Raw genomic sequence first — 20,677 nt, 5'->3', positions numbered from 1 at the left:
TCCGAGATAACATATTACATTTTTAGAAACTAGACTTCATATTCTACAAATCTTAGTCTCCATATTCAATAAGTTTTAAAATCCAAAGCACGTACAAGATCCAAACGTTTCTTCTTCATCTTCTGCCCAAAGAATCTTCCGCCTGCTTCCATTTGTTGTTTTGCCATTTGGTCAGATATGTACCCAAGTTGCCGAAGCGTTGTGTGCAGTGACTGGAAATGATTTCGCTCGTGAACGAATCGGAAGCATTAATTTGATGGGATACAACTGTATCATATGCCCATCCATTTTTTCCCTGTTTACACAGGAAATACAATCAATATTTTAATTTTGTCTGAGATGAAATTCAAGTCAGATTAAAGACAAGGAAGTCCATAACCGTTCCATCTTAGAACTGGCTACGAATCCATCACGAGAAACGCAAGGAAAACGTTTGAAAATTCTCTACAAACATGTCAAATGACGAAACGTTCAGGAGTGGTGGAGAAAAGTGAAGCACAGACTGATCTAGGAGAAAATCGTGTAAAATACGGAAGGATAAAGAGATTCATGCAACCCACGCAAAGGAAATGCTCTTCTTCACAAATTTCCTCCCAGAATTTTTTTCTTTTCAATTTGCAGGTCTTTCTTCCCCAAATTTCGTTGGAGCCAATTTTTTCCCGAGCTAAGAACAGAAGCCTTCCCAGCTAAAAGAAGAGCAGAATCGAGCCTAAAATAGGGTTGGATCATATATTACAGAATTAGTCATGGCAGAATGCCTTAAGGGTTTATCTGGACAAGGAAGACGTGGAGAAGGCTGAGTGGAAAAGCGATCCTCTGAATCCCAAATCGAACCTCGGTGCGGAAAATCTAGGTCCGGTCGCTAATTATAGCCAGGGTTTGCGGGGTCAATTTCGCACAGGAGATTTCACTAGATATTACTCGTGCCCTCCAAAGCGTCGCTGGAATTTCTGCTGCCTTTGCCTCATGTGGACATTATATTTCCTTTTTCTCTTAATTGTGGCCACTGATAATATATTTTCAATGATTAATTTGTAGATATAATTTGGATTAAAGAGTGAGAAAGAGGCATTAAATAGTGAGAAAGCTATAGAGAAGTCATCATTAAAAATCTTTTCAAAATTTTGTAGCAATTTAATTGTTAAGTTTGTTGTTTAAAAATAAAATTTAAAGTTCATATATAGTCATATATGACACATCAACATGATTTTTATGAAGGTATCTAAAATGCTCTTAATTTTCCAAATTCACATAAAACATGTTAGATTATAAGATGTTTCACTTATATAATTTGAATAGAGAGTATACATTTGAACAAATATTATGATGTATACAATGATATGTTTATTTCTTTGATATTAAGAGTAGAAGGAGATGGAGAGAAGGAAGAGGAGAGGGGAGACACATGAGAGGAAGATGATGAAGAAGATGTTGAAGAAGAGGAAGACAAGGAAGAGGAGGAGGATGAAGAGGACAAGGAGCAAGAGGAGGAGAGCGAGGAGGAGGATGAGCAAGAGAAGGAGAAGGAGAAAAAAGGGATGAGAGGGGGAAAAAGGAGGAGGAAAAGGATAAGGAGAAGAAGGGGAGGAGGAAGAAAAAAAGAATGAGGAGCATAGAGGAATAGGAAGAGGAAGAAAACAAAGAAAAATTGGCATTGACAATTGATTCTACTTTAGTGAATTAACTGAAACTATATCAAAATAATCTTGGAAGCTTATCCAACAACAATACTACAATTAACTAAGAGATAATATATTAAATAAAATATATTTTACTATCAGCTAAAACATTGCACCTCTTTCTAGTGCAACAACTAGTTCTTATTATATCTTTACAACTACTTATAGCCTTTTTTTATCTCATATCTTCATACAAGAAACTTGCGTATAATCAATATATTAAAAATGACATTTAACAATCACAAGTTTCTCTTTTCTAAAATTGTTAAATAATAATTAATTATATTTACATAACAACTCCATTCTCAAACAATAAATAATATGCTCAATGTTGCATATGGTGAGTATATTGGAAGTAGTGATGAAGAATCATAAATCCTCAGGACTACAAAACTATATCTTAGAAGGCCGTGACATGGTTAACTAGAAGGTGAATAATCACATGGTATAGCTCCCTCTTTACTCGTAGCAACACACCTTTTCCCTCTGGTATTGGTTGTATTGACTTACGTGTCCTATGCCTGAAATTATAAAATATACAAAATAGAATAGAAACCCTAGATTGTCTTCTAGTCCCATAAAAGTGTAAACCTGATATATATCCTTTTTTGTGAATGCATATGAAAGATCAGAAATCTACAAGAAATTTTGTGCATGTAGTTGCAAAATTATGTTTCTTTTAACAAAAATGTCCTAAACAGAAGCTTCTTTATGCATGTATACATAATTTCAAGCATGCAACAAAGAATCAAAAGAACATTTTGAACACTGCCCTATAAATAGCTATCCAAAGATATTTGCTCCGAAACACCGAAATGAGCCATCAAAAATTAATTATTTCATATATTTTAGGCTACTTATATGTCAACAAATTCACTTTCCATTCTAGATGAAATGCATTTTGCAACCACAAAAGATGCAAAAAAAGAAAAAAAAGTATCTATTCAATATTCTACATGACTCCATCCCTGATGAGAATAAATAGAACACACAACACAATTGAATTTAATTCTATCTAACAATATCACAATTTAACTTACTCTAAAAAATATCTCTACTTAACAATTGCTAGATACTTCAACTAGACTTGTTATTTTCTAATCTCTCTTTAATAATAATAAGCTAATCTTTGTCACACAATCTTAATTTGAAAATCAATAATATTCAATACTAATTAAACAAATCTTTAACTATAATTCTTCTTCTTTTATAATTATCTCATGTTAATGATGGGTGATATAATAAGACTGAAAATATGGATACAAACAAAATCATACCCAACAACAAACTTTCACAAATAATACAATTATCGGTAGGAACTATAGAATCTAATCTATCTTAGGAATATTCAACCTTTATTAAACACTTTTTCATATATTTACATAAAACATCTCACATTGTCCAGAGATTAGGGTCCCATCAAATTTTTCAAATTGGAACCAAGTGAACCAAACTAAACACACACACACATAAAACATCTCACATCGTCCAAAGATTAGGGTCCCATCAAATTTTTCAAATTGAAACCAAGCTAACCAAACTAAACACACACAACATGAACTTCCCTACTTACATTGTACATAGATGGATAGATGATTTGATTTTTAAAATCTAAGAGACTAAAACAGCCTTCCAACTAAACCAGCTTTAGTATACACTACTTACCCATCAAAATCTAAGACATGCACCTATTAAAAGATTTGCCCGTCCTTTGTACTCTTTTTAACAGTTCAAACTAGCGGCAACGTCTATACCGCCACGAAAATGCACTTCCTTACGAAGGAGAGGACTTAGAATTTTTTTTGAAAAGTTAGAAAAAACAATGTAAAAGGAGTGCATTTTCGTGGCTGTATAGCCACGGGCCAAACTAGCGGGCATCTAAAGTTGAAAGATAACAAACTAGCAACTATACTGCAGCTTTCTCCGACTCTGCCATTAAAGCATGCTCGAGACCTTCAACTGCTCTGTTTCCTGCCACAAGCTGCGGTGCACGAGTCTTTGCAGCAGTCAATCTTTTGGTACCTTTCCCAAATGCAGTGCGTAGGAAATAACGAGGAGAATACTCAAGGGCATCAAATGGACTGGTGCGTTCAAGAGCACGAGGGTTTTCATGCTGGCTAACCCTAACCCCAATCTTCAAAGGCTTCTTAATGGCGAATCCAGCACGAGGTGACCTAACTGTTACACGTCCACCTTTTTTAATCCTTGGAAAATTGATACTTCTGATGTAGGGAGCCATCTCCTTGCTAAACTTGGGATCCTTATCTTGAGGCAGAGTCTTCCAAGGGACTGCCCACTGCTGTAGAGTGAAATCAGGACCATGAGGACCAATGTAGTTGCGACTTGCTGGACCTACAAGCCTAGGTGCACCAGGAGCAATTGGCCAAAATAGACTGAACATTATTGCTGAGACCTCTGAAGAAGATGTTGAGAGTTATTCCTTGACTCCTTATGAATGTTCACCACCACTGTCAAAATCAGTCCTGCAGCAGATTTTACTTTCAATAATGAGATCCATGCTTCACTTAAAACATATTTTTTTCGGTAATTAGTTTTGAAATAATATGAAAGATACAAATACAAAGGCAGAAAAAGCTGCTGCAAAATATAGCCCTATCTAACCAGCAAACTTCAAAGCTGCTTTACTATAGCTAACAATTACATGTCATTATAGGGAAACAACTTGCATAATAATAACGCATGAAGATACAGAATACAAGACAGCAAGAAACATCATCCATACAAGTCCACAGCGCCACCAATGCTGAAAGAAAATTTTTAACCATGTGTTATGACCACTTTCCTTTTGTTAACTAGATTTTATGACCACTTCCCTTTTGTTGAGATCACATATAAAGCTGCTTTACTATAAGTAACAATTACATATCATTATAGGACAACTTACAGAATGACGACATGGAGAAATAAAGAATACAAAGACAGCAAGAAACATCATCTAGTACAAGTTCAAGTGCCACTGGAATGCTGAAAGAAAACTTTAAACCATGTGCCATGACCACTTTCCTTTCGCTGAATAGATGTCTAACCTCAGTAATTTTGAGATCACACATTAAAATATAACAAATCCAATCTCTGCATTAGACTCCTAGAAACAAGGGCTTCTACTCACTATGTCATGAACTATTGATCCTCTATGCAAACAACTTGAAAACCTTTAAAAACACTCATCTCAAATGAACTCTTCTACATAAAAAAATCTACGCTTTCTCAGTACTATCGTATATACTTATTTACTATTAAGTTCTAAAAGACTATCAAAAATTTATAATTTCTAACCCTTCTTTTGCTTCAAGTGAACTGCTCTACATAATAACATCATTGTTTTCTCAGTATTATCGTATAATACTCCTTTAATTCTAAAAGACCATCAGAAAGCTATAATTTCTAAACCGTCTTCTTTAGAATTTCATTATATACAGAAAATTTCTTTTCCACTGCTTTCCTTGAAACTTTGATGCCTAATATCCCACTTATCATCATGTACCCCTTCAGAAGGAAAAACATACTTCTTTTTAATAAAGATCACTTACCTGTGTTCCGACTTTTTCCTTCCTACCTTCCTACTTCACACAGTTTATGAACTTTTCCAATTCTGATGACAAAATTTATTAGTTCTGCTTAAGATTTATTCTCCATACTTTTTCATACACTCCTTATTTTCAGATTCAGATGACAAACTTTATTAGTTTTGTGTAGAAAGAATTTTTAAGATTTGTCCTTCATACTTTTTCTTACACTCCTTATTTTTCATTAGACTTTACACAATTTGTAAAATATTCTGACTGAGATGCCAAAGTTTATTAGTTCTGCTCAAAAAGAATTCCTAAGACTTAATATTTTGGTACCCTCCTTATTTTCCCTTACCACTTATACAGTTTGTACACGTTTCTAACTCTATTGACAAAATTTATTAGTTCTGGTTAAAAAGAGTTCCTAAAATTTATTCTGAATATTTTTCTACACTTCTTATTTTCCCTTAAGATTTTACACAATTTGTGAACTTTTCAAACTCTGATGACAAAATTTATTGATTCTGCTGGAAAAGTGTTCCTAAGATTTATCCTCCATATTTTTTTTGTACACTCATTATTTCAGAAGAATAAAATAAAAAATACAATATCTGTAAAGACACTGTACTCTGTACTGTTTCGAAACAGAGTGCTAAAAACTTCGATTGAGGGACGATGTAATTCATTTGAACAAACAAAAGACTGATCTATAGGTTAAAAGCAATCTCTGTTTATAAACACCGCCTTTCAGACATATTTATTAAATAAAATCCAAACACACGATGCACAGAACCAATTATCGCTTCCCAATTACTACTTTAAGTTTAAATACAAAATCTCAAAGATCCAGATGTCCTATTTCACACTCTTTTACTTCAAAACTAAAGTTTCTTTTAATTTTCTAATTAAATTCTTATTTTCTCCATTGTCGCTCTAAATACAATTTTTTTAACCTTTTCTAAAGAACAGCAACTTCCTCAAATGCATCCTTCTGCACACATTTAATTATAATATAAAACTCAAAACAAAACTTGAGCAAAGCTCTTTCTTCCCCTCTTTCAAGACACAATTTCTAACCGCTTCTGCAAATCAGTGTCCTTCTTTCAAGGATCCAAAACAAAAGCAAAATCAAAACACTGCAAAACGTTCTTATTTCCACACTACATAAATTAAACACTGTAAAACGTCCTTATTACCGCATTGCATAATTTTTTATGCCCGGTTCTACAAAAACAGCATCTTTGATTCTCAAATACTAGTGCTCACACTCATTAGCTGCACAAATTAAACAAAACAGAGATTTACAAATATTTTCTAGCTAAGAAATTAGATCGCTTACCTTGTTCAAGCAGCTCTTCCTCAAAATCTATGCTGCAACAATCTTGCTTTTGTTTTTTCGGGCCGAAAATCGTTCACGAATACAATTCTACAATCTCTCTTTTGTCAAGCGTCTCCAAGAACACAATTCTACAGGTGTCGAGGACCTTCAGAAAGGATTATATAACGCCTTAATACTCCACTTTTCCGGTTTGTTCTAGAGTCGAAAAGAAATAGTCGATATCGATTTAAGGCCAATGTAGGATTTTTTTCACCGTTGTAGTGCGCTTTAACAGTGTAAAGATGATTATTGAAGGTCGCGAAAACTCTAGAAATCGCAAGGAAGATCTGTCTAATGTCGTTAATAGATGTGCGGAAACCGACCGTCATCAGAGATTTACGAAAACCAATTTGTCTCTTAACTTTGATCCATGTCCGCCAAGTATTGGATAAGGGTGTGCAATGGTGAAAATGGGTTGTAATGTCTAGCACCTACAGTAAGACAATAACTAGCATGTTCATATTCTTATGTTAGGTTTAAAATGTATTAAATGAAATTATATTTAAAATGTACTATATGAAATTATATTATCTTGTTTATAATTTTAACACTTTTGTTAAATTCTTATTAAAGTGAAAAAAAAAAACAATTAAAAAAATCAAATTACTATTAATATTTTTTGGAGGTTCAAAATCTATTTTGTTAAGATCTTTTTGGAGCTATCTCAGCTCCATTCCTTATGATGTGGGAGCCATGCACTCAACAAGACTTGATTCTGTTACACACACTTAGAACCATTCAATAGACTAAGGACGTGTTCACTATTAATACATTTAGAAAGAATAAAGTAAAATATGTTGAAAGAGATCATACTTGTCATTATTCTACTTCAATAAATATATTTAATTAGTATCAATTGTTTTTGGTAGAATAATAGTGGTGATCGAAGAACACCTATTATACTATATCAAAGAAAATTTGCATAGATGACCATAACAAAATAAACCTAATGTGTAGAGACATCACCACCTAGTGCCATACAGTTTTCCCTATTTCAAAATAAGCAACATCCAATACATAATGGTGCCCTAAAAGCACTAAAGTGCAAGACCATCTCCCAAAACTAGGGCTAAATACCAACAAAATATCTACTATAGCCTATAGAATTTACGAAAAAGAATTTAACATGTGAGGAGTCATCACTCAATTCACATCTTCTTATATTTTTCAAACTTGGCTCTAATTGGATATTTAGCTCTAGAATGCTCATGAACCATTATCTTAGCCTCAGGAATGGGGATCTCATCTAAGACCTCCAATAATTCTTCTTTGATGACCACTCCAAATCTTGCTTCATCGTCATCTTTATTTAGTCTTGCTCTAAATTAGCTTTTTATTCAATCACCTTCTTCATTCATCATAAACGTTTTTTGAGAAAGATGATATCGCTAACAATAATTGGCTTTCAACTTTTGAAGACCTTTAGTTTGAATGTCGTAAGTGTCGAGACTATGTGTGTTGCACATAAATTGTTTATATTATTTTATTTTATTTTATTATGTAATGGTGTATCTAGGAACACCTAGATGGATGTGTAACATGTAGAGATTTATATGGAATATTTTTAATGAGATGTATTGACCCATTGTGATAATATTGATGTAATTATTTAATATTGGAGAAAAGATTACGTGCTCAATATTAAATTTGTGTCAATGGGGGTTATGTAGCAGATGGTTTATGTAATATCACTTGGTGGTTTTGTGGGAGCTTGCTACTATAAGAGCAACCACAAAGGTAATTGTGTAGTAAGACAAAGCAAGAGAAGGCAAGGCAAGTTAGCCAAGGAAGCATTTGTGGAGGTTGGAAGCATGACATGGGATGTATGGATTCATGTTTGTTCACATAGATTGCTTGGCTATGCTTATAGCTTTCAAGGCTTTCATGGTTGTATTGCAATGGTGTTTGTTGACTAATACATGGTGATGGATGCTTTTGGAGGTTGAGTTTTTTTTTTTTGGTGAGGGCTTTCCAAGATATATCTTGTCATATTTTTGTATGTATGTTGTCTATTCTCTTGCACATAGATTTTAAGTGCTTATTTATTTCAAATCTATTATGGGTTATGTGGAAATAATGAAATTTTTGGTTGCAAGTTTCCTTACAAGTGGTAGTAGAGCTATGGTTTTGTTGTTGTAACCTTAAATAGAGTCCATGAGAATGCATGAAAGAATAAATGAAAGGGAAATATATATGGATTTACTAGGTTTTTTATTGTAGATATGAATTCATTTTTATAATGGGTTGTTTGCAAATTTTGGGCATGTAAAATTGTAGGTCAAAAGGGTTTTTTAGGTGCATCATTTAAATGAGGCTTTTAGTGGGGAGCTTTCAGTAATGATCTCAATGGTTTTTCTATGAATTTTGATATATAATTTGACCTAGTTTGACAATGTTGAGAGAAAATGAAAAGCCTTTTTAGCTGTAGCTCATGATAGCCATCAAATTTAATCCCATCAAAAAATTTGCTTTAAATAGTTTATAGGTTGTCTTGCTAAAATGGCCATAACTTTCACTCATAATGACAAATTTTGGACTTCTTACAATTGTTGGAAAGCCATGTCAGAGAACTACAATTTGGTATAGGTTTGATTTTGTAATTTTGAAATTTTGTCAAGTTGCATGAGCCCAAAAGTTAAATTTATTATTTATTTTTAGCATAGTTTTAGGGATAACTTGGACATATAGGGGTGGATTTTGGACTTTGAATAGTCAACATAAAGATCTTGGAGATCTCTACACGTTGATACCGATTTGGTGCATATTTGACATGATTTATTTAGTGATGTAATGATCTGAATATTTTATAGTTTATATTGATTGTAGTGATAGTGTGAGTTTATAGTATTGTATGCTTTAGAGATTTAGATTCTCATGTCATTGTATACTCAACTCATATTTCAAATTGGGCTCTTGATGATATGATTATCAATGTTTGATTTGAATATGTATGATGACTTGTTGGGCCTACAAGTTGTGTAGTTTTGTCAGTTGTCTATACTTACATGTTGCATTTATGGCTTCGATATGGGTTTTCTTTGCCTATTGATCTTTCATTATTGATGCATATTCAGATTGATGGCTTGGAGTTGGGTTATTAGTGCCCTTAGTCACATGATTCATTAATTTTTATTCATGTAGAGAGGGTGATATGTTGTTATCAGATTCATTCATGGTGGAGGATCGTGGTTTACTATTTTATGCTAGCAGGTTTGACACTTTCAAACTTAACTGCTTGGTTCATGAATTTGATCATGGTGTCATATATTTTGGCATGACATGATTGAATATATAGGTAATTCATTAATGCTCATTGGTTTGGATTCTTGATTTAGTTATGGCAGTATATCTTTTTGGTTGAGAATCATGGTTAATTTATTTCTTTTGAGGAGTTTCTAATGTGCACTTTGAGTTCTTTGATCATCTGATGCCTTGGTTGATTCTCATGGTGGATGGTTTTACATCATGATGTACTCATGGATAGTTTGGATACTTAATTTAGTGGGAGCTTGTGATAAGAGTTCAATGTGGCAATGCAGGATTGGTTTGTACCTTCTTGGTTTAGATTTTGTTTTCACTTGGTATTAAAACTTTGATTATGTGTGTGTAGCCCTAGAGGATCTTTATGTAGGAGATGGATGCTATGATGTCATGGGTGACTGGCTACTATAGTTGAGTGAGAGTTGGAATTAATATATTTATTAAGTGTTTGTAGATGTTGGGGGATGTCTTAGATCATGTCGTTGCAAAAGCATCTTTGGCATCTGCATGATGCACTTGTTAGTGGAGATAGTTGCATCTTGAGGACTCATGGGGTTCTTGGTGTGGTTTATGCTTTCATTTGACATGTTATCCTTGGTGTTAGGATGGATTCATTATTATTTCATGGTATACTCTTGATACACATTTAGAGTGTTGACATGTTATAATATGTTTATATAGAGAATGTTATCTCTTTCATTGAGATGGTTAGATCATGTTGTCATGCTTATGTTCCTAAGGCCATGGTTTGAACTTTGACATTGATCTTGGTTTAGTTTCTTGATATGGATTACATTGATCATTTTTACGATACTTCATGATGTTTTTATTTTTCATTTGGAGTTGGAATGGATTGATCCATTATAGGAGCTCATGGATACATAGAGACAAAGATGATAATGATTTCTTTAATTTGGATTAGAGATGTATTTGTTGAGACAATTGATGGTTTCAATAGGAAGTCCAAGGGGCATTTATCTAATATGGATTTGAAAGAAGAATGTTCTTAGATAAGTCTTAGTTTGAGACTTGGATATCTTGATGAGAGTTCTCATTCCCCACTCTCAATCTACTCAATGATTTACTACTTAAGAGGTATATCTTGGGCTTCTCTCAAATTCATTATGTTTATACTTATCTTTCATTTATATGGATCTTGAGCTATGGTACATGAGTTAGTTCTGGAGGGTTCGTTGTTCAACATTGGTTATCTCTTGTGCATATGTTGTTATGTTGGGAGATGGCTTTATATTGGACATATTCCTTGGATTAGGAATGGTTATTCCTTTTTCAAGGAATTGTTATGAGTTTGATCTTCTTGTGAAAGGCTTACATCCATGATTGGTTATATGATATAGTTTGGGTGTTGTTGTGGCTTCTTATTTCGAGTTTTATGGAGGGAATCTTACTTGGCATAGTTTGCATCCAATGGTGTGTTTAGAAGGACGTGATATAAGTTATGATTTGCATGGTTTCTCTTTGGTCTTGGTCATCTTCTTGGATGTTCAATTTCACTTACATTAGATGTGGGATTGGTTATAGATTGTGATCATTGACTTGTGTTCATGTATTTCATGTGAGAGATGACATGGTTAATTCTTTCTCTCTTTCCTTTTTTGGTTGTGGAGAACTTGGAAGAATGTTGGAAACTTGTCATGAGAGTTGTTGGCTTATGTGTTGTGGGTGTCCATGATACTGCATAGATTCACTTCTATGAGATTTTGTGAGTGGATTGGTTACAAATTTGAGATTATCTTTTGCATGGAGACTTTTTGGTGTATATGTGGTAGGTATTGCTCTTGATGTTTGTGATTGCAAATTTCAAATGAGATATTTTGATGATGTGAAATTTACTTGGTATACCTTTGGAGGAATGAATAGTTGGATGGGTTGGCACTTGTTGTGGGTGCTATTTCAGTTATATATTTTGACAGATATAGAAACATGTAATTACCTCTAAATTGGGTGTTTGTACTTGGCATTTCAGTTGGTACATGATTTTATGAGTCTCATGTGATATGTTGGGTGGCTTTCTCTTTGGATAGCTTCTATGGATGTTGGGTGGCAATGGCATAATTTAAGGTGGGATCATTCGAGATGTTGGATACTTCAATTTTAATGCAAGTACTAAGAGCACATGGTGTACTTTGATCCATGATGGTGAATGTGTTAGGAGGGATTGTTCCTTTGTTCATTTATGCAGGTACAGATTGATCTATGCAATGTATAAAACAAATGGGAGATTTTTAAGATTATGTGTAATTTCTCACATTGCATAATATCATTTATAAGGTATTATTTTATTTTATTATGTAATATTGTGCCTAGGAGCATCCAGATGGATGTGAAACATGTAAAGATTCCCATGAAATATTCTTGATGATTTGTATTGACACATTGTGATAATATGTGATGTAATTATTTAATAGTGCAGTAAATCATTAAACATGCCCGATATTAAATGTGGGTCAGTGGGGGTTAGGTAGCACATTTTTTATGTAATATTACTTGGTGGTTTTATGGGAGCTTGCTACTATAAAAGAAACCACAAGGGTAGTTGTTGTATTAAGATAGAGCAAGATAGGGCAAGACGAGTTAGCCAAGGGAGCATTTGTGGAGATTGGAAGCATGACATGGCATGTGTGGATTCATGCTTGTTCACATGGATTTCTTGGTTGTGGATATGGATTTGAAGGGTTACATGGTTGTATTGCAATAATGTTTGGTTAAATAATACATAATGATGGATTCTTTTGGAGGCTGGGTTTTTCCCTCGGTGAGGGTTTTCTAGGGTATATGTTGTGTCACATTTTTGTGGGTATGTTGTTTATTCTCTTGCGTGTATATTTCAAGAACTTATTTATTCCAAATCTATTATGGGTTCTATGGAAACAATGATATTTTTTGTGGCAAGTTTCCTTACATTGAGTACTAGTGTAATGATCCCATCTTTTAGCAGTTGACCAAGTGTGTGTGCGTTAGCCTTGTTCTACATGGTCCCGAGGGCTAACGAAGGGTTTAATGGGATCTTGGAGTGTTTTGGCCTAGTCATTTCCAGTTTGGGCCAAAACGAAGTTGATTTACTCAGTTTCAGGCATACTTACTATTTTTAGTAAGTCGGCAGGACACAGTGCAGGTCAATTTTGGTGATTGGATTCGATACTCCTCGGTGAGAGCTTTCCGATGAGCTATCACTCGCATTATTCAGAGTCCGATTGCTAATACATTTTAATGCCTGAAGTTTTATTAAAGTAACGTCTAATTTAATTGTAAAATATTAAATTGTTACTTTAATATTTATTTTATGGTGATGTGTACCCAAAGGAGACATAAGAGGTATTTTAATATATGTTTTATATTATACATCTTTTATCCCACATTGCCCATATGAGTTGAGCGGACCCATGGGAATAGAATAAAAGGAAGCATTTGTGGCTTCATTAAGGAGGTTGAATATGAGAAGAAATTGGTATGTGAGTTGCAGCTCAGTTCTTGGCATTTGAGGACGTCTATCCTCTCTTGTAACATTCTAGACGTCATTCCCTTGGGGTTTGGCCTTTGGAATTCTTTGTTTTTGGCTTCATTATTAGGCAGTTTAGTTGCATTTTCGGCTACAGGCAGATTTGGTATTTTGCTCATATCTTCTTCACTACTTGTCCGATGCTTATGCCGCTTTGAGGGAATGGTATTACGAAGGTAGTGGACTGATTGAAGGACAAAGTATTGCAGCAGCAAGTTCGTAAGCATGGGCTGGAGTATTATGACAATATTGCTGAAGTAATTAGTGAGTTGATAAATCTGCCATGTATTTGGTTTTATGAATTCTGAAAATAACATTTTATTAGCAGCAGTTCATTTCCACTTTGCATATTATTGTAGTTCCTTTCTTGTTTATGTTGTATGATACCAATTCCATGCATGAAACACAAAAAACAAATAAACGTTTGATTTTCGGAGTTATAAGGGGTTTTAAGAAGTTGAATGCAAACTGTTTGACATAATTCCTTTCAGCAATTTGGTTTAGTTTTTTGGGACATCCAGGGGTGCCCATTACAGTGGTATCAGAGCTATAAGTCCTGCCATCCTGTGGAGGTCTTATAGGGAATTTGGAACAGCCGGATAGAGGGAAAAAGTAAGTAAAAAACACAGGCTAAGCATTTATATTTGAGCATGCAATAGGGGCCTTATAATTTTCGCGATACCAGAGCAAGACAAAATAGGATTTCAGATTTGCAAAGCAAACAGTCTAGTACATCTGTGTAGGGGGACATTGAATCCAGCCATACAGACACGGAGGAGATATTCTTTGATTAGGACAACAATATGGGTGATCGAGATGACAGGAATACAGGATTAGGCGGAGGCGGGAATGCTGGTCCAGATCAGGGGGAGGTACTGTTCAGAGAGTTATTGGGTACATTAGAGAAGGGGCAACGTATGCAACAAGAGAAGAATAGGCAAATGGATATGATGTTGCAGCTTATGGCTAGACAGATGGGCATCAACATTGATGATTTGTATGCTGCTCCAGAGCAGAAGGTAGTTGATTCCTCAGGTGGGATCGAGACATATATAGAGCCAACCAATTATGATGTTGGTGATGTGGGCATTTCGACAGAGTCAGTAGAGACATGCGTGCAAAGTCAGGAGACCACATATGAAGCCTTGTCAGGGGATGATGATGTAGCAATAGTGGAATTAGGAGAATGCAAGGGAACTGTCATATCAACAACCACTTCTATGTTAGTTGAACCATCCAATGAGGAGTTTGGTAATAAGCATGCGGTTGTAGATGTGTGCTCTGATGATAGTACACTTGTTATTGCTAATGAGGTGAGCAATATAGTGACAGAGTCATATTATACTATCGATCAACAAAGTGTTAATGTTCACTCTTGGGATAGTACTATGTTCAACATGGATGCAACATTGTCTTATGACAATCTGATGGTTGAGGTTGATGTTAATCATTCACCTGAGTGGAGATGGGCTCAGTTTTCACTATCTACAAAGATTCAGTTTTGTGTTGCAGCAGTTGGGAGGAAGAGGTTTCAGAGATCTTCTATGGAGCCGCCTTCTGGTGACATCCAGACTTATACTTCATCAGCACAAGTTTTGGGAGCTAACTTGCAGGACATGTGGTTGGTCCTAATGATGTTCATTTGCAGTTTGTTTAATGTCTATATGGATATCACACATTACTTCAATTGGGATCCAGGTGGAGGTTGGAGTTCATTATGTTGCTTAATTGCTTGAGGACAAGCAATTTCAAGGAGGGCGGATTTGTAATGATCCCATCTTTTAGCAGTTGACCAAGTGTGTGTGCGTTAGCCTTGTTCTACATGGTCCCGAGGGCTAACGAAGGGTTTAATGGGATCTTGGAGTGTTTTGGCCTAGTCATTTCCAGTTTGGGCCAAAACGAAGTTGATTTACTCAGTTTCAGGCATACTTACTATTTTTAGTAAGTCGGCAGGACACAGTGCAGGTCAATTTTGGTGATTGGATTCGATACTCCTCGATGAGAGCTTTCCGATGAGCTATCACTCGCATTATTCGGAGTCTGATTGCTAATACATTTTAATGCCTGAAGTTTTATTAAAGTAACGTCTAATTTAATTGTAAAATATTAAATTGTTACTTTAATATTTATTTTATGGTGATGTGTACCCAAAGGAGACATAAGGGGTATTTTAATATATGTTTTATATTATACATCTTTTATCCCACATTGCCCATATGAGTTGAGTGGACCCGTGGGAATAGAATAAAAGGAAGCATTTGTGGCTTCATTAAGGAGGTTGAATATGAGAAGAAATTGGTATGTGAGTTGCAGCTCAGTTCTTGGCATTTGAGGACGTCTATCCTCTCTTGTAACATTCTAGACGTCATTCCCTTGGGGTTTGGCCTTTTGAATTCTTTGTTTTTGGCTTCATTATCAGGCAGTTTAGTTGCATTTCCGGCTACAGGTAGATTTGGTATTTTGCTCATATCTTCTTCACTACTTGTCCGATGCTTATGCCGCTTTTAGGGAATGGTATTACGAAGGTAGTGGACTGATTGAAGGACAAAGTATTGCAGCAGCAAGTTCGTAAGCATGGGCTGGAGTATTATGACAATATTGCTAAAGTAATTAGTGAGTTGATAAATCTGCCATGTATTTGGTTTTATGAATTCTGAAAATAACAATTTATTAGCAGCAGTTCATTTCCACTTTGCATATTATTGTAGTTCCTTTCTTGTTTATGTTGTATGATACCAATTCCATGCATGAAACACAACAAACAAATAAACGTTTGATTTCCGGAGTTATAAGGGGTTTTAAGAAGTTGAATGCAAACTGTTTGACATAATTCCTTTCAGCAATTTGGTTTAGTTTTTTGGGACATCCAGGGGTGCCCATTACAACTAGAAACTTGTGCAATTCCTTCCAACAATGACTAAATAAAAAGTGGTCCTCATCTCTCTAGCCACATTCTCCAAATTAACCTCCATTTACAAAACAAAAAATAAGCTTTGGAAGACCTTTTTTCTCAACAACTTGGCCCCTTCCTTCAATTCCCCTTATATTATTCTTGTGGCAAGCATTGAAAAATCCCTCCCTTGAGATGGCCTTCACCACATGAATAACAAGACCATGAGATGAATTAAGAGTGGATTTAAGCCTTTTCTCCATTAACTCCCCTAATTAAGACATTTTTGTCTTGTTAAAGACCAATCTTATGGAAGTTTTTTTTTTTCTCTATTATCTCTACATTCTAAAACAAATGATGATCCCCTCAAGGTTGTCAGAAGATATAAAAAGGAAAATATAATTTGTCATTTATTGATAAAATTCATAATCAAACTCTATGACATCGTGTCATTTTCTCCTCAATGTCAATTTTAATCTCCTTAAACTTGCATGGGGGTGGTGAAATGAAGTTTCCCTATTGAAACATACACATGCCATAATTCATTTATTCTTTGCATACATGTACTTCATCTAATGACATCCTTTTTAAAGGACACATCATTCTTGTGCCATGTTAAATTGGAAGCACTTAAATTTATAACATTTTAGCTCCTCTAAATAGTGTATTTGCATTATATACTTGCACTTGGAGCACACACTCTTTCTTTCTTTGTCCCTCTCCTAGGAAAAATTAGGTTAGGACCTAAGACATTATTATTGATTTCTTTTTTTCTTCTTATAAAAAGATGGAGGTAGGATATAATTTATATACATCCTCCTCTTCCTAGGTCATATTTCCTATTATGATCTTGATTTCTTGATCTCCAAAGCAATTACACCCAAGCCTTTTACAATTTTTGGACCCTAACTCTACCACATTTGGACCTGAATTGTGACAACATGTTGGAATACTTGAGAATAACGAAGAGGGGGGTGAATCAGTTATCCAAGGTCTAGATGCATAAATAAAACTTTTCACAACTTAGTGAATCCATAAAACATTCATATCCATGCATGCATCCATAAGATTATGTGATCACTAAAACTTGCATGTTACTATCAAATCAACTTGCAGAAATGTAAAGCATGAAACATAATAGATTCATCAACACACTTGACACAATGATTTACGTGGAAACTTAATTTGGAAAAAAACCACTAGTAGCATGCTACTCCTTTTCACTCTTTTGAAGTGATGCCCTATGAAAGGCCAACTCTGTTGAAGGCTACAATACACACTATTAAATGTGACCCGGTTAAGGGATTTCAATCACCCTATTAGAAGTGAGCCTTGTTAGAGGACTGTAGACCATTCACTTGGAATTCCACCTGGTTAAATGATTTACAAATGACTATTAGGTCAACCTTAATCCAAAGGATTTACCCTAGACTGATACAATTGTTAGAGAGTAACGGTAGAGCTTTGATTTAACACAACTTACAACTTCTCTTATAGATTGCAAATCTCTATTTGGTCCTCAATTCTTCTTGGCCTTCATATTTTGTAGCTCTGATAGCTTGTTCACCCTTCAAGCATTCATCTCCTTAAACCTTCTTGCTTAACATGTCATTGCAGACTCTTCTCTTGGGTCACTTGATGAAGAAAAATTGTTAACTTCTTCTCTTCCTTAGGATCTTGCACATGACAACTTTTGCTTCATGACTAGACATTCCTATAAATAGGAAATTAGGATACTTTTAGGCTCTTTTTCATCATCCAAACTAGGGTTTGAATGGATTAGGTAGGATACAATGTAACTACACTATATCTTGTATCTCTTCTAGAAACTTCTCCTAGAATTCATTTGAATTTGCCTCAAAAATAGTGTACATCAAGTTCTGTGCCACTAGCTCATCAACCTTATCTTCCTCCTAGTTCACAAGTTTCAAGAAAATAAATTTTTTGGCTTAGATTCAACGAATCTTCAATCTTTAACATGATGTAGCAGCTCGACATTATCAACCTTCTGATGCTCAACACATATTGCATTTCTCAACATCTATTATGAACTCACTCAGCATCAAATAAAGTTTATTGATGCTCAAAATCAACTAAAATTTGCTTGGCATTACCTATCTTGTTCAGTATCCACTAGAATTTTCTTTCACTTGGCTTGCATTGTCTTTTCTCGATACCAACTATCCACTCGGTCAAGCTTGGTAGACAAACTTTCTGTAACTTGTTCTTCTAAACTTTCTTAGTGTAGCCAGCATTTGTAACTTTAAGTAGATATCAATACATCATGTCATCACTATCTTAATTGATCCTTGTACTTCATTACATAATCATAACTCAACCTTTCCTCTAGGTGCTTTTATTACATCTTATTGATCAAATCCTCTCCATCAATCAACTAAGCGATAGTACTTGAATCTCATAAGCAATTGTCTTACCAGCAAATAGAAGGCTTGACATCAGTGACAAAATAATGATTGAAACACATAGTTTTCTTCAAAAATCTCCCTCTTTCAATAATCTCTTTCAACGATGATCTTTTCAATAAGATTTCAACAATCTCCCTATTTGGCATTGATGGAAAAAAAAAAACCAATCAACCAAGTCAATCAAATGATGAACATCTTCTTCAAGAAAAGTGACTAGGTTGAATTAGTAAGACAATACCAAAAAGTAAACTTGTATCAAAATTTCTCCCTCTATCAGCAACTTCCATCTTATGATTAGGTTACAAAACTCTTTCTTATAACTCCGTCTGAGTTCCTTCTTATATCTCCCTCTTACTAGGTAGATTAGGATTTCTCCCTCTTTCTTACATTGTTCTCTATCTTTTTCATCATACATCAGCAATTGTCTGATCTCCATCTAAGATCACTTTCTTCTTTAACAATAATCTCTTGTACTTTCTCTAACATACTTTTTTGCTCTGATGATGATCAGTTTAATGTACTTTCTCCCTCTTTGACAACAATGCCAAATACATATACCAAAAACTTGTCATCTTAAAATATCAAGATATAAGCTTTTGTAGTTTCTTCAATTTCTCCCTCTATCACCTTGCTAGTGACTGATTTTGAAATTTTAGCTCTGTGATTGCTTTAGGCAGCTCCTAAAGTAAGATCCTATGCATCAATGTGTAACATATCAATATCAACTTGTTTGATGCAAGACACTCCTCTTGTTACTTATATAGCCTTTGATAGAGGTATCACCCCTAATTTACCTCTTAGATACTCATGAGCATCCTTAGGTAATGGCTTTGTGAAGATATTAGCAATTTTCTCCTTTGTGTTGACATATTCCATCTTCACCTCTTTATCTTGAACTAACTCTCAAGTAATGATACTTGATTGCAATGTGCTTTGTCTTTGTGTGCATCACTAGAGTCTTTGATATATTGATAGCACTTGTATTATCACAATAAAGTATCACTGGTTCTGTGATCCCTTCCTTCATTCCTTTGAGCAGTTGTTTGATCCATACAATGCTTATGCAATTTACAGTAGTAGCAACATATTCAGCTTCAGCAGTAGAATGTGAAGTACAACTTTATTTCTTGCTAGTCCATGTAACTAGTCTCTTGCCTAAAAAAAATGCTTCTCCACTGGTGCTCTTTCTATCATCAATGTTTCCAGCACAATAAGCATCAGTGTAGGCTCTCAATTAAAACTTTTCATTCTTCTTATAGTATAGACTATACTCTTCTGTTACTTTCAAATATCTCATTATTCTCTTCACGGGCATTCAATGATTCTCATTGGGATTAGCAGAGAATCTTGCAACTATCCCTATAGATAATGCAATATCAAGTCTGCTATGTACTACATATTGCAATTTACCAATCATAGACCTATATAATATTTGATTCACCTCAGTAGAATCATCATTCTTTGACAACTTGTGTCTGATCATAATAGGTGTACTTACTGGTTTGGAATCCTCTAATCCAAAAGTTTTCAATATTTCCTTAACATACTTTGACTGAGTGATGTATATACCATGCTTCATCTGCTATAATTGCAAACCCACAAAAAACTTGATTTCTCCAAACATAGACATTTCAAATTCTTTCTTCATCTGATTTGCAAAATCCTTACATAAAGCATCTTCTCCTCCAAATATGATATCATCAAAAAATATTGTAGATAAGAGAATACGCTTACCTTTCTCTATCTTTATGTACAAGTTGTTATTATCATCAGTCCTTTCAAATCCAATCTTCACAAGATAATTATGAAGTCTCTCATACCATGCTCTAAGTGCTTGTTTTAAACCATATAGAGCTTTGTGTAGTCTAAATACCATGTTCTTATTTTTATCATCAACAAAACCTTCTAGCTATTCTATGTAAACTTCTTTCTCTTGTATGCCATTCAAAAATACAGATTTAACATCCATCTGGTAAACTTTGAAACCTTTGTA

General features: G+C 34.5%; 1 protein-coding gene across 1 annotated transcript; it reads right to left on the bottom strand.

The window, feature by feature from the left end:
• Positions 1-3,013: 3,013 nt before the first annotated feature.
• On the bottom strand, positions 3,014-6,747 carry LOC149544930 (uncharacterized). The gene is made up of 2 exons (XM_089795475.1): positions 6,549-6,747; positions 3,014-4,162 (listed from the first exon to the last, which is right to left on the bottom strand). The coding sequence occupies exon 2, from the start codon at positions 4,078-4,080 to the stop codon at positions 3,586-3,588; it is 495 nt and encodes a 164-aa protein (XP_089651601.1). The 5' UTR covers positions 4,081-4,162; positions 6,549-6,747; the 3' UTR covers positions 3,014-3,585.
• Positions 6,748-20,677: the final 13,930 nt, after the last annotated feature.

Source organism: Cupressus sempervirens, chromosome 8 (assembly GCF_028749045.1).
Source record: "Cupressus sempervirens isolate cs-2001-9-10 chromosome 8, ASM2874904v1, whole genome shotgun sequence".
Lineage (NCBI taxonomy): Eukaryota > Viridiplantae > Streptophyta > Pinopsida > Cupressales > Cupressaceae > Cupressus > Cupressus sempervirens.
Note: the sequence above shows the minus strand (reverse complement) of the source record. Positions and strands in the feature narration are given on the sequence as shown.

Excerpts from the sequence above, each read along its gene's own strand:
- LOC149544930 (XM_089795475.1), bottom strand. The coding sequence starts at position 4,080 with ATGTTCAGTCTATTTTGGCCAATTGCTCCTGGTGCACCTAGGCTTGTA.